The following is a 16,098-nucleotide window of genomic DNA, read 5'->3' as shown; positions in this document are numbered from 1 at the left end:
ACGTCATGTTTTACACTTTGGTTACATTCATGACTGTACAGGTAGTTACTCATTACACAAGATTCATCAGTTCAAGTTTAATATCAAACACAGTCAATTTAGTATCTCTAATTATCCTGACTGCAAGTCTTTACACTGTGGGGGGAAACCCACAAGTACCAAGGCAATATAGCAATGGCATTAGCTCCACTTACCATATAGAAGCACTTTGTAGTTCTACAATTACTGACTGTAGTCCATCTGTTTCTCTGCATGCTTTGTTACCCCCCTTTCACCCTGTTCTTCAATGGTCAGGACCCCCACAGGACCCCCACAGAGCAGGTATTATTTAGGTGGTGGATCATTCTCAGCACTGCAGTGACACTGACATGGTGGTGGTGTGTTAGTGTGTGTTGTGCTGGTATGAGTGGATCAGACACAGCAGCGCTGCTGGAGTTTTTAAATACTGTGGGCACTCACTGTCCACTCTATTAGACACTCCTACACATCACTCATCTATTGCTGCTGTTTGAGTCGGTCATCTTCTAGACCTTCATCAGTGGTCACAGGACGCTGCCCACGGGGCGCTGTTGGCTGGATGTTTTTGGTTGGTGGACTATTCTCAGTCCAGCAGTGACAGTGAGGTGTATAAAAACTCCAGCAGCGCTGCTGTGTCTGATCCACTCATACCAGCACAACACACACTAACACACCACCACCATGTCAGTGTCACTGCAGTGCTGAGGATGATCCACCACCTAAATAATACCTGCTCTGTGGGGGTCCTGACCATTGAAGAACAGCATGAAAGGGGGCTAACAAAGCATGCAGAGAAACAGATGGACTACAGTCAGTAATTGTAGAACTACAAAGTGCTTCTATATGGTAAGTGGAGCTGATAAAATGGACAGTGAGTGTAGAAACAAGGAGGTGGTTTTAATGTTATGGTTACACTATATTTACATACTCTATACCAACTATCCATAATATGAACATGTAAGGGTGTAATAATGGCATGGTATACTGTTAAGCTTTAGGTTAGGGTTTGGCTGCTTTAACACAATCTGCAGCTTTTTTACCACTCGCCGCTGCGCTTGGCCCAGTTCGGCTTGATGCCAAACTGATTAAAGCACCACCTTCATATGATGTAGACAGAAGTGAAGCACAAACATTTAAGGTGGAATTAAACAGTTTGGTGAAACTGAAAAGGACAGAATTACAAAACCCTGAACTGTTCAGTTCCACCTTAAATTAGAAGCACGGCATTATGAGGAAAAAGTGAGTAGCGAGCTGAGAAAGGAGGAGTTTAGGAGGTTTACATTTTGCATAGCAATACCTCGTTCTCTCATTCTGGAATCGCCTTCAGTAAATTCCTACTCTGAAAGTGACCGAATCAAACTATCCGCTGACCTTCAACAGTGATTAAGTAATCACCGCGTGTACCAGATCAATAACACAGCGCCTGTCAGTCTCCTGTTTGTCCAACACGTCCACCATCCAACACACACACACACCTGATGTGTCCATGACCTTGATCATCACTCTTACAGACACTCTTCATTATCATTTCTCAATTCTAAATCAATATTCCCTTATAGCCGCCGTGTAAAACACCAAGCTGGACAGACGGCTATACACATAACTTATGCTACTGAATGCACGCAGCATCCTAAACAACGCTCAGCGCTAACTAATAAATAACGTATGAGCAGCTTTGATGGTCATGTGACAACCACATATAAATGAAAAATTAATCAATCAATCAGTCTGTCTGTCTGTCTATCTATCTGTCCATCCATCCATCTATCCATCCGTCTGTCTGTCTGCCTATCTATTTATCTATGTCTATCTATCTGTCTGTCCGTCCGTCCATCTATCTGTCCGTCCCTCCATCCATCCGTCCGTCCATCTCTGTCTGCCTGTCTATCTATCTATCTATCTGTCTGTCTGTCTGTCTGTCTGTCTGTCCAAAGCCTAACTAAAGTGGAGATGTGTTATAATCCTCACCATTCACACTCTACAGTTCTACAGCACACTATTAGAACACAGCACCAATACATGTTTATTTTTATTTTATTTGGTTTCCATGGTTTTATACCAGCGACATCTTATTTATAAATACTCATCACTTTAAACAACACTAAATTCTGTATAATTCTGTATACAGCTGCTACACACACACACTTATAACGTGTTTATACAAGCACTGCCTTTCAACATTTCAGGAGTATGTGCAATATCTCAGATCAACACCTTTCATACATAGTACATATATATACGTATGTTCTATATTAATATTTTATTATATTTGTATCCTCATTTAATTTGATTGTACTCTAAGCAATGACAACAAAGCTGTCTATCTATCCATCCATCCATACATCAGTCCATTCATCCATCCATCCATATATCTTATCCATCTATCCATACATCAGTCCATTCATCCATCCATATATCTTATCCATCCATCCAACCATCCTATTCATCCATCCATCCATATATCTTATTCATCCATCCATCCATCCTATCCATCCATCCATCCATATATCTTATTCATCCATCCATCCAACCATCCATCCATCCTATTCATCCATCCATCCATATATCTTATTCATCCATCCATCCATATATCTTATTCATCCATCCATCCATATATCTTATCCATACATCCATCCATCCTATTCATCCATCCATATATCTTATCCATCCATCCTATCCATCCATATATCTTATTCATCCATCCATCCATATATCTTATTCATCCATCCATCCATATATCTTATTCATCCATCCATCCATATATCTTATCCATACATCCATCCATCCTATTCATCCATCCATATATCTTATCCATCCATCCTATCCATCCATATATCTTATTCATCCATCCATCCATATATCTTATTCATCCATCCATCCATATATCTTATCCATACATCCATCCATCCTATTCATCCATCCATATATCTTATCCATCCATCCTATCCATCCATATATCTTATCCATCCATCCTATCCATCCATATATCTTATTCATCCATCCATCCATATATCTTATCCATACATCCATCCATCCTATTCATCCATCCATATATCTTATCCATCCATCCTATCCATCCATATATCTTATTCATCCATCCATCCATATATCTTATTCATCCATCCATCCAACCATCCATCCATCCTATTTATCCATCCATCCATATATCTTATTCATCCATCCATCCATATATCTTATTCATCCATCCATCCAACCATCCATCCATCCTATTCATCCATCCATCCATATATCTTATTCATCCATCCATCCAACCATCCATCCATCCTATTCATCCATCCATCCATATATCTTATTCATCCATCCATCCATATATCTTATTCATCCATCCATCCATATATCTTATTCATCCATCCATCCATATATCCTATTCATCCATCCATCCATATATCTTATTCATCCATCCATCCATATATCTTATCCATACATCCATCCATCCTATTCATCCATCCATATATCTTATCCATCCATCCTATCCATCCATATATCTTATTCATCCATCCATCCAACCATCCATCCATCCTATTCATCCATCCATCCATATATCTTATTCATCCATCCATCCATATATCTTATTCATCCATCCATCCAACCATCCATCCATCCTATTCATCCATCCATATATCTTATTCATCCATCCATCCATATATCTTATTCATCCATCCATCCATATATCTTATCCATCCATCCATCCTATTCATCCATCCATCCTATTCATCCATCCATCCATATATCTTATTTATCCATCCATCCATATATCTTATCCATCCATCCTATTCATCCATCCATCCATATATCTTATCCATCCATCCATCCATCCTATTCATCCATCCATCCATATATCTTATTCATCCATCCATCCAACCATCCATCCATCCTATTCATCCATCCATCCATATATCTTATTCATCCATCCATCCAACCATCCATCCATCCTATTCATCCATCCATCCATATATCTCATTCATCCATCCATCCATATATCTTATTCATCCATCCATCCATATATCTTATCCATCCATCCATCCATATATCTTATCCATCCAACCATCCTATTCATCCATCCATCCATATATCTTATCCATCCATCCTATTCATCCATCCATCCATATATCTTATCCATCCATCCATCCTATTCATCCATCCATCCATATATCTTATTCATCCATCCATCCATATATCTTATCCATCCATCCTATTCATCCATCCATCCATCCATATATCTTATCCATCCATCCATCCATCCTATTCATCCATCCATATATCTTATTCATCCATCCATCCATATATCTTATCCATCCATCCTATTCATCCATCCATATATCTTATCCATCCATCCATCCATCCTATTCATCCATCCATACAGTGTATCACAAAAGTGAGTACACCCCTCACATTTCTGCAAATATTTCATTATATCTTTTCATGGGACAACACTATAGAAATAAAACTTGGATATAACTTAGAGTAGTCAGTGTACAGCTTGTATAGCAGTGTAGATTTACTGTCTTCTGAAAATAACTCAACACACAGCCATTAATGTCTAAATAGCTGCAACATAAGTGAGTACACCCCACAGTGAACATGTCCAAATTGTGCCCAAATGTGTCGTTGTCCCTCCCTGGTGTCATGTGTCAAGGTCCCAGGTGTAAATGGGGAGCAGGGCTGTTAAATTTGGTGTTTTGGGTACAATTCTCTCATACTGGCCACTGGATATTCAACATGGCACCTCATGGCAAAGAACTCTCTGAGGATGTGAGAAATAGAATTGTTGCTCTCCACAAAGATGGCCTGGGCTATAAGAAGATTGCTAACACCCTGAAACTGAGCTACAGCATGGTGGCCAAGGTCATACAGCGGTTTTCCAGGACAGGTTCCACTCGGAACAGACTTCGCCAGGGTTGACCAAAGAAGTCGAGTCCACGTGTTCGGCGTCATATCCAGAGGTTGGCTTTAAAAAATAGACACATGAGTGCTGCCAGCATTGCTGCAGAGGTTGAAGACGTGGGAGGTCAGCCTGTCAGTGCTCAGACCATACGCCGCACACTGCATCAACTCGGTCTGCATGGTCGTCATCCCAGAAGGAAGCTGACGCACAAGAAAGCCCGCAAACAGTTTGCTGAAGACAAGCAGTCCAAGAACATGGATTACTGGAATGCCCTGTGGTCTGACGAGACCAAGATAAACTTGTTTGGCTCAGATGGTGTCCAGCATGTGTGGCGGCGCCCTGGTGAGAAGTACCAAGACAACTGTATCTTGCCTACAGTCAAGCATGGTGGTGGTAGCATCATGGTCTTGGGCTGCATGAGTGCTGCTGGCACTGGGGAGCTGCAGTTCATTGAGGGAAACATGAATTCCAACATGTACTGTGACATTCTGAAACAGAGCATGATCCCCTCCCTTCGAAAACTGGGCCTCATGGCAGTTTTCCAACAGGATAACGACCCCAAACACAACCTCCAAGATGACAACTGCCTTGCTGAGGAAGCTGAAGGTAAAGGTGATGGACTAAACCCAATTGAGCACCTGTGGCGCATCCTCAAGTGGAAGGTGGAGGAGTTCAAGGTGTCTAACATCCACCAGCTCCGTGATGTCATCATGGAGGAGTGGAAGAGGATTCCAGTAGCAACCTGTGCAGCTCTGGTGAACTCCATGCCCAGGAGGGTTAACGCAGTGCTGGATAATAATGGTGGTCACACAAAATATTGACACTTTGGGCACAATTTGGACATGTTCACTGTGGGGTGTACTCACTTATGTTGCAGCTATTTAGACATTAATGGCTGTGTGTTGAGTTATTTTCAGAAGACAGTAAATCTACACTGCTATACAAGCTGTACACTGACTACTCTAAGTTATATCCAAGTTTCATGTCTATAGTGTTGTCCCATGAAAAGATATAATGAAATATTTGCAGAAATGTGAGGGGTGTACTCACTTTTGTGATACACTGTATATCTTATCCATCCATCCATCCATCCACACATCCATCCATTCATCCATATATCTTATCCATCCATCCATCCTATCCATCCATCCATCCTATTCATCCATCCATCCATATATCTTATCCATCCATCCATACATCTTATCCATCCATCCATATATCTTATCCATCCATCCATATATCTTATCCATCCATCCATATATCTTATCCATCCATCCATACATCTTATCCATCCATCCATATATCTTATCCATCCATCCATATATCTTATCCATCCATTTACATTTACATTTTCGGCATTTAGCAGACGCATTTATCCAAAGCGACTTACAGGTATGACTGAACACAATTTTGAGCAATTGAGGGTTAAGGGCCTTGCTCAGGGGCCCAACAGTGGCAACTTGGCAGTGGTGGGGCTTGAACCGGAAACCTTTTCGATTACTAGTCCAGTACCTTAACCACTGAGCTATCACTGATCTATCCATCCATCCTATTCATCCATCCATCCACCCCAACACCTGATACTGCATCAAAATCTCCTGACACTGAGACAAAATCCAGCCATCCATCCATTCATCTTCTACTGCTATAGTCCTACCGCAGACTCATGCGGTAGCCGACTGCTTCTTTTTACCTGCATGAAGCAGGTTCATATGAAGATCTGTATCGCGCACAGAGAGACACACACACACTGATCTCTATTATCCCCCGTCTCTGTGCAGCACCACTGATCAGCCAGCAGAGGTCGTAATGGCAGCAGTTATGAGGAATCCCCTCCGTCCGACCCTTGGACCAGGCCTTGTTTGTATAATCGGCAAAAAGAAATTGCTGAACTAGCTGAAGCCTGTCGCAGTATTTCACATAGCTTTTTATGTAAATACACTAAGCTGTAATTTAAGGTCATATTAAAAACAGTAAATGGGATTGGTGCATCCCAATAAACTCTCCTGTGTTTACTAATGAGATAAAGAAACCTAGAAGTAACTGAAGTAAACCTGTAATAAACTTTCTACAGAGTCCAACAAGACCCCGGACTGTTCCAAAATAAGCAAACAGTGTTGGTCTGGTCAGAATGTATGAAGTACGAGTGAATCTCACAGGAGTGTGTTCTCATTCATCTCTGCAACAGTTCCTCTTCAAATATGTGTACCGTCTGAGCACAGATGAGCTCATTATACCCATGATTCAATCCTCTCTGTGATGATGTGACGTCTGCAGCTCGTTCTGTATCACTTCACTCTGGTGAAGATCTTCAGTGGTGAGGACTCACAAAGCTCCTCATCCAGACGTTTCTCTAAAACCCTATTCATTTTAAAATATCTGTCATAATCCTTCTAATCAACTTCTAATCAATATCAAACACAGTCATGGACAATTTAGCATCACCAATTCACCTCACTTGCACGTCTTTGTGCTGTGGGAGAAAACCGGAGCACCCGGAGGAAACCCACACAGACACGGGGAGAACATGCAAACTCCACACAGAAAGGACCCAAACTGATCGACCTGGGAATCAAACCCATGCTGCGAGGCGACAGTGCTACCCACCACGCCACTGTGCCGCTCCTTGAACTAAAAGAGAAGCTAGTGAAAGTTCAGACTGCTGATTTGAGACTCGCCCTCACTCCCTCAGCTTAGTGGGCGCACTCAGTTTGAGAAAGCGGTTTTGAGCTGTCAGGAGCTGTGGAGTCTGGACGCACAGTAAAAAATGCATAACTGTTATTATAATTTATTATTTATACATAAAATGATGTGGATATTTTGCATCACGCCTCAGTACAAAGGTGAAACTCTAACGTTATCTGGAAGAGCTTTAATATACAGAGTGCATCTCACTTTATTAATATTAAGAAAGTTTAGTTAGCGCTTGTATCTACTTTCTGAATGCTGGTTTTGCTCACTGAGTTCATGTGGGCGGCACGGTGGTTAAGTGGGTAGCACTGTCGCATCACAGCAAGTAGGTCCTGGGTTCGATCCCCAGGGGGGGCGGTCCGGGTCCTTTCTGTGTGGAGTTTGCATGTTCTCCCCGTGTCCACGTGGGTTTCCTCCGGGTGCTCCGGTTTCCTCCCACAGTACAAAGACGTGCAGGTGAGGTGAATTGGAGACACTGAATTGTCCATGACTGTGTTTGATATAAACTTGTGTGTGAACTGATGAATCTTGTGTAATGAGTAACTATCGTTCCTGTCATGAATGTAACCAAAGTGTAAAACATGACGTTAAAATCCTAATAAACAAACAAACAAACTGAGTTTATGTTTATCTTACTGTTCTACAGTACTGCCACATTCACTACGTTACTCTGTTTTTTATTAAATGAAGTATTAAAAACTCAGTGATGTGGTTAATACAGTGGACCCTTGAGTTATGAATGGTTTACCATACGAACATTTCGGGTTACGAGCGATCTTTAACAACTTAACGTACAAACAAATTTCGGATTACGAACCGAAATTCGCGAAACACGTGACGCCACAAACAAGCTGACTCCGACCGTCTCTCTCTCTCTATTTAAGCAATAGAACACTCGAGGTCGTGTGTTATCGCGAATAACATCACGGCTGTGATTCGGTCGCAGGCACGAGCCGAAGGTGAGTACCGTAGATCATCAGAGCCGTGATGTTATTCACGATAACACTCGACCTCAAGTGTTCTACTGCTTTTATACAACAGTTTTTACAAAATAAAGAAAGAAAATAAATCAAAGAAGCCCTGAATTTCATATTAAATATGCTTTAATATTGACAATACCTTCCTCCAAAAACACTACAAAGCAGACCTAAGTTGCAAAAACTCATTTCAGGGAGGTAAGAACAACAAGAAGAAGAAAAAGGCAAGAACCTCCGAAGGGAAAAAAAGAAATAAAAAACCTCTCGCACACACCAAAGGATTATGGGTAATAACAGAACTTCTAGGAGCTGCTAAATGGGCTATTAAGCTAACTGTTCGCGTTACAAACACATTAAAGTTCCCTACATGTGCACTAGATTGTGTATCAGATCACGGATTTATGTTCCCTACACAGTGCGCTAGATTGTATATCAGATAACGGATTTAAAACGTGATCGGGAATAAAGTCTGTGTTGCTGTGTGCATGAAACTTGTCGTTAATGGCAACGCTTCAGCGGAGTAATACAGTTGTGGTGTGAAAAGGCCGCGTTGTTATCACCAATATCAGCACGGATAGAACGCTTCTCAACCAATCAGATTGTAAGGTCGGAACTAACTGTTGTATGTATATATATATATATATATATATATATACAGTGAGCGAACATTCGGACAGTGGACGGGTTTTTTTGGTGTTTCCTTTATATTTTGTAAAATTCAATATTAAAATGTCCCCAAAGCGTGAGAAAATGAACAAATCTATTATTGTTTGTTGTTGTATAATTACTCCTGCCAGTAGGTGTCACTGTGTATCAGACAGAGGGGACAGTGAGTGAGAGAGAAGAAGGAACTCGGCTCAGTAAAGTATTCTTTCTTTCGCGCAATTACACCTACAAAATACACACTACTGAAATAAAGAAGGAAATAATAGAGAAATATGAGAGTTATTGTTGTTTCTGGTAGAAACATTTGATATAAAAAGAAGGAAATGTATTATGGTGTATGGTGCAGCACACGTACTGTACTGAAATGTGGTGTGTGTTTATGTACAGTACTACTGTGTATTGTTGTTTATTATTATTTATTACAGGAATGTATATTCTATAATTTAAGATTAAGGGAAAATATACTTGTGTTTATAACAAAAAAGAGCGTTTAAGACATTAGAGAGGTTAGGTAAGGGGGTAAGGGGGGGTTTGGAGGTCTGGCATGGATTAATTCTATTTACATTATTTCTTATGGGAAAAACAGGTTTAACTAACAAACATTTTGACTTAAGAACAGAAATTCAGTACCAATTACATTCATAAGTCAAGGGTCCACTGTTAAAGAGCTGGCTGAAACATTGTCCTTGTGTTGTTTGCATCTTGTATCAAATCAAATCAAACTTTATTCGTCACATAACGTAGTCCTACATGGTACAACTGGCAGTGACATGCTTTTGTGACTGCTATAACCTATATTTATATTAAAAATAGAAATGTTTTAAAATGTAAGATTTCAAATTAAAACAAGCAATTTAAAAGTGAACCAAATGTGCAAGAACTGAACATAATACTGAACTGAATACAGCGGTACCTTGTAACTCGACGCCCCTTAAACTTAAAATCTTTGAAACTTGACGCCCTTCATGGAGAAATTTGTACACTTAAACTCACGTATGCGACTGTCGCTGTGTTCGGCGCTCGGCTTGAGCGGTGCTGTAAGACGTCATCAAAGTGTGAATATGAGACGAATCTGCATTAGTGTTGAATAAGCATCAGATCCAGGGTTACAGCTCCACGTGTATCTGTGTTTATCTGGATTCTCCTCCCTGTTTCACTTTTAAACTTGTGTTACAGCTCCAGCTTCTGAGAAATGGTGAGAATCAGAATCAGCTTCTCCCAGAGTCTAAATAAAGCTTAACGTGGTTTAATGTAGTAAAAGAAAGAGACAGGAGCACTAAACTTCTCTTCATTATTACTGATCATAAGTTCCTCCACTAATCACATTCCTCACTCGCTGTTTTACTACAATAAGTAACATTAAGCTTCTCATGTGAATGCGCCGGCCGGTACTGAACGGAATACGGTATTCCAAGATCAAGCATCTCCACCATTAAGAGGCGTTAGAAAAGATTTTATTGATTTTTAACTGTTTTAATTGTATGTCAGTGTGTTTATATTATATTTGTGTTATTTTCAGTGTATAAGTGTCAAAAACAACCTCATTATTTTACATTAGACTAAAATATATGCAGTTCCACGGGACCATGGACGCATTAACAGGTTTCCCAAACATCCTTATGGGAAAAAATACCTTGAAACTCGACGTCTTTTAAACTCAACGCCACTCGCAGAACCGACTGACTGATAAACAGAAACTTGTTACTTAGCACTGCGCTAACCGGTCTGATTCAGATCCTTTCACAGAGAGTATAAAGCCTCCGGTATCTGGTTTGAATAAAACTCTTTTGGAGTTAGTTCGGAACTGTGAAGTCTGTGTATGGTTGGACTAAAATAGAATCACCTATGAGTGGAGAGCGTACTGAGCTGCACCCCTGTGTATGGAGGAGTAGAGGAGGAGTAGAGCTACGTGTGTAGGATATGCAGTAGTTATGTCAGATAGAGGAGAGAAGCTTCTCAGCCTTGAGTTATTGATCGTCTCGGTTTCCTTCAGGGCAGAGCTCCGTCTCTACCTCGCTACCTCAGCACAGACAGCACACTTCCTGTTCTACAGCTTATCCAATATTGAGGAGGTGTTTCTGTGTGCGAACGCACACACACTGCGGTGTTAATGAAGTGATATAATTATTCCGTCCCTATAGGAGGTGTGACGGTAATGGATTTAATCTACTGGAACAAAACAGTTATAATGAAGTTTTATTACAATCATTTCAACTTATTTCCATCGACTGTTTCTATCAGAGAGCATCAGTCACACCGCTGCCTCAGCCAATCATGTCTCTAGCACCGGGGGTAGTTTAACAGACTGCTGTGTCCATATCAGACCCACCGTGTCCAACGGGTGACCCTGCAGAAGCTAAAACCCTGAGACTTTGTAGTTCTACAATTACTGACTGTAGCAATTACAATTACATCTGTTTCTCTACATGCTTTGTTACCCCCTTTCACCCTGTTCTTCAATGGTCAGGACCCCCACAGGACCACCACAGAGCAGGTATTATTTAGGTGGTGGATGATTCTCAACACTGCAGTGACACTGACATGGTGGTGGTGTGTTAGTGTGTGTTGTGCTGGTATGAGTGGATCAGACGCAGCATCGCTGCTGGAGTTTTTAAACACCTCACTGTCACTGCTGGACTGAGAATAGTCTACCAACCAAAAACATCCAGCCAACAGCGCCCTGTGGGCAGCGTCCTGTGACCACCGATGAAGGTCTAGAAGATGACCGACTCAAACAGCAGCAATAGATGAGCGATCGTCTCTGACTTTACATCTACAAGGTGACCGACTAGGTAGGAGTGTCTAATAGAGTGGACAGTGAGTGGACACGGTGTTTAAAAACTCCAGCAGTGCTGCTGTGTCTGATCCACTCATACCAGCACAACACACACTAACACACCACCACCATGTCAGTGTCACTGCAGTGCTGAGAATGATCCACCACCTAAATAATACCTGCTCTGTGGTGGTCCTGTGGGGGTCCTGACCATTGAAGAACAGGGTGATATGGGCTAAAAACCATGTAGAGAAACAGATGGACTACAGTCAGTAATTGTAGAACTACAAAGTGCTTCTATATGGTAAGTGGAGCTGATAAAATGGACAGTGAGTGTAGAAACAAGGAGGTGGTTTTAATCTTATGGCTGATCAGTGTATATCACTCACTGTCTGTTTCTTCACACCGCATTCCTCACATACGTGATCCACAAAGACGCCACTTTCTTAATAAGTTCTAACTATTTTTAGCAAGACTTAGACGCCCCGTCATTCTCTCACCACTTCCCTTGTGTTGCAAAGTCCTAACTAAGCACTAGAACTTGCAAAGATGAAACATAAAACACTGAGAAAAAGGCGAGAACAAAGCGAGCCTCCTGACAAAATAAATCCGATCACTCATGTAAACAGGGAGACGTTCAGTTTTTCAGATTTTGTCTGTTAAATCTAGGTTCCTCTGTACTTTACTTTGTAGACAGACAGCAGTCCAATATCAGTGACTAAATGAAGTGCGTTGATCTTAAGGGGCAAATGGTCAGACCTAAAAAACAGTGACCTTGAATGCTACTACTAAATACAAGACTAAAGGCAAAATGATCCTGAAGGCCGAAGATAAAACTGACCAATATACAAGTGTGGCTGATAACCTCCCCTATTTCCCCCCAATTTTCCCCTCTATTTAGTCATATCCAATTATCTGACTGCATTTTACTTCCTCCACTGCTGCAGACCTCCACTCCTGACCGTATCACGCGCTCCCTCCGACGCGTGCAGTACCGACCCCTTCTTTTCACCTGCACTAGGCGGGTTCATATGGAGATCCGTATCGCGCACTGATCTCAGTTATCCTCTGAATCAGCCAGCAGAGGTCATATGTTAAATCCCCTCAAGCACTCCCACCCTCAGATGAGCCAACCGTTGTCCCTACAGGCGCCCGACCTGCCGGTAGCAGAGCTGAGATTTGAAATTTGAGGTGTCAGCTCTGGTGTGCTAGCTTGTTTTACCACTGTGCCACCTGAGTGCCCCACCCAGTGTGTTTTGGAGTGAAAATAAAATGTGTCGTCACCACCCAACATGAGAACAGGTAATCACTGTGACCCAGGTCAAAACCATCAGTTATTAGGAAACACAATGTGTGACTGCGGCAGTTATCTGTAATTACTCACTCATTTCATTTAATTTAACTTAATTACCTATTCTTATTTAATTAAACTTAATTACCTGTTCTTATTTAATGACATTTAATTACGCATTCCTAAGCGTGTTTACTGATTACGGTTCGTTTGTTATTTTAACACTCATAAACTTCCAGTAAGCCCGGATCACTCACCAGTCTCTTCAGGACGCGGAGCAGCAGCCTCTGCTGTCTGGGTTCGGGGTTCAGCTGCAGTGAGCGGGCGAGGCTGATCAGGTCCTCGGGGCTCAAACGGTCAGCGGCGTCGCCTCCGTACAGCTGAGCGAGCAGCGACACGCACTGGCTGGCCTCCTCGTACACCTCACCGTCGCCGCACGGGAGCTGAGGGAAACAGTTTACTTAGTTTAATCAGACTCGTGTTTATACACACAAAACTACAGTTTATATTAAAGAAACCTTACAGACAATGTGAATGTGTTTACATCAACAGAGAGGGTATTTTTACATGCACACATGGACTGAAATGTTAATTAATTAATGTATTTATTTATTTTTACACAATCCTACTGAATAATACGCACACACACAGTGCATGTTTACTGCCAGCGTACTGACTGGCCGCCAGCGTTACTATAATTATTTATATAAGAGGTTTAAACAGGCCCTGGAGTGGTGCAGCGATAAACTGTGCTAGATTATTTACAGGCAGTTACTGGTTACCCATAATTCATCAGTTCAAGTTCAATCTCAAACACAGTCACGGTGAATTTTGTATCTTCAATTTACCTCACTCACTCGTCTTTGTATTGTACATGCACCTAGAAACTCCACCTTGAAAGGGAATCGAACACAGGACGTTCTCGCTGTGAGGTGACGTGCAATAGATGTACTGGATGTGTTATTGTATTGGGCCCAGTGATTCGACCTGCATGGCATCTGTCTGTCTGTCTGTCTGTCTGTCTGTCTATCTAGCTGTCTGTCTGTCTGTCTGTCTGTCTATCTATCTATCTATCTATCTATCCATCCATCCATCCATCCATCCATCCATCCATCCATCCATCCATCCATCCATCCATCCATCCATCCATCCATCTATCTATCTATCTATCTGTCTGGCATTCTATATGTCTGTCTGTCTGTCAATCCATCTGTCAGTCTATCTATCCATCTGTCTATCTATCTGTCTGTCTGGCATTCTATATGTCTGTCTGTCAATCCATCTGTCAGTCTATCTATCCATCTGTCTATCTATCTATCTGTCTGTCTGTCTGTCTGTCTGTCTGTCAATCCATCTGTCAGTCTATCTATCTATCTGTCTATCTATCTATCTATCTGTCTGTCTGTCTGTCTGTCTGTCTGTCTGGCATTCTATATGTCTGTCTGTCTGTCTGTCAATCCATCTGTCAGTCTATCTATCTATCTATCTATCTATCTATCTATCTATCTATATGTCTGTCTATCTACAATCTGTCTGTCTGTCTGTCTGTCTGTCTGTCTGTCTGTCTATCTATCTATCTATCTATCTATCTATCTATCTATCTATCTATCTATCTATCTATCTATCTATCTATCTATCTATCTGTCTGGCATTCTATATGTCTGTCTATCTATCTGTCTATCTACAATCTGTCTGTGTGTCTGTGTGTCTGTCTGTGTGTCTGTGTGTCTATCTATCTATCTATCTATCTATCTATCTATCTATCTATCTATCTATCTATCTATCTATCTATCTATCTATCTATCTATCTATCTATCTATCTATCTACTTCACATTGACCACAACCCTTGAACACACACGCTTCAGATCCCTGTCTCCAGTTCCCACCCGTTCTCAGTCACCCATGTGTGTTTCCCACCCGTTTTCAGTCTGTTAATTAGTTTGACTAGGTTCACCTGTATTGAGTTTTGCTTCCTATTTTAACCCTTTCGTGTTTCAGGTCGGTGCAAAGTATCAAAGAATTGTCATATCCTGTTACCGAGACGTTACATTATTCTACAGCCAAGTGTTTGACCGTAGCCTGTCCTGTTTGTGTTATGATTAAGGCTTGGCTTTAAGTGTGTTTGTAGATCGTCTGACTGTTGCTTTTGAGCTGACGTTGAGTTCGGATTTTGTCTTGGATTTGGACTTAAATACTGAAATAAAAACCTGCGCTTGCAACCCATTTCATTGTACTGTACAAAGTGGGCGGAGTTGGTGACGCGACAAAGTTGAGCAAACTGTAACTTTACGCAAATTAGACTCAGACTCAGCTTTATTGTCATTCAACCACGTATATGATAGAACGAAATACAGTTACCCAGGCCTCGGTGTGTGTGACATGAATGAAAAAAGAATAAACTAAGATAAGTATAAAATAAAATAAACTAAGAAACAAAAAAAGTACAAGCAAAAAGTATTTACATTTTAAAGTATTGCACAAGAACTGCAGCAGCTTATGTTGATCTAAAGTGCATAAATGCAAAAAGTATAGCAGCAAGACTAAGCAGCAACAAATCACAAGATGGTTAAAGTGACAGTGTGACAGTTGTGTTCAGTATGGCAGTGTGTGTAGTGTTTATAAATGGTCGTTAAAGTGTTTAATATATATGTAGGCTGTTTGGATGTATGTTTATATAAGGTGCATAGACAGTATATGGGGGGTGGAACAATTCAGCAGTCTGACTGCACCCGGACAGAAGCTGTTTTTCAGTCTAGATGTTGTTATGTTTTA

At 41.2% G+C, this 16,098-nt stretch overlaps 1 protein-coding gene across 5 annotated transcripts in view; it reads right to left on the bottom strand.

The window, feature by feature from the left end:
• ulk4 (unc-51 like kinase 4) overlaps positions 1 to 16,098 on the bottom strand; it is a 185,841-nt gene that overhangs the window by 19,527 nt on the left and 150,216 nt on the right. For 3 of the 5 annotated variants that reach the window (XM_062991455.1, XM_062991456.1, XM_062991458.1), the window contains one exon: positions 13,583 to 13,768. In XM_062991455.1, coding sequence (XP_062847525.1) covers positions 13,583 to 13,768 — 186 coding nt within the window. Of the gene's footprint in view, positions 1 to 10,251; positions 10,444 to 13,582; positions 13,769 to 16,098 lie in introns of all 5 variants that reach the window. The other 2 variants (XR_010011246.1, XR_010011245.1) reach the window with 1 other exon arrangement.

The sequence above is a fragment of the Trichomycterus rosablanca genome, chromosome 3, assembly GCF_030014385.1.
Source record: "Trichomycterus rosablanca isolate fTriRos1 chromosome 3, fTriRos1.hap1, whole genome shotgun sequence".
Lineage (NCBI taxonomy): Eukaryota > Metazoa > Chordata > Actinopteri > Siluriformes > Trichomycteridae > Trichomycterus > Trichomycterus rosablanca.
Note: the sequence above shows the minus strand (reverse complement) of the source record. Positions and strands in the feature narration are given on the sequence as shown.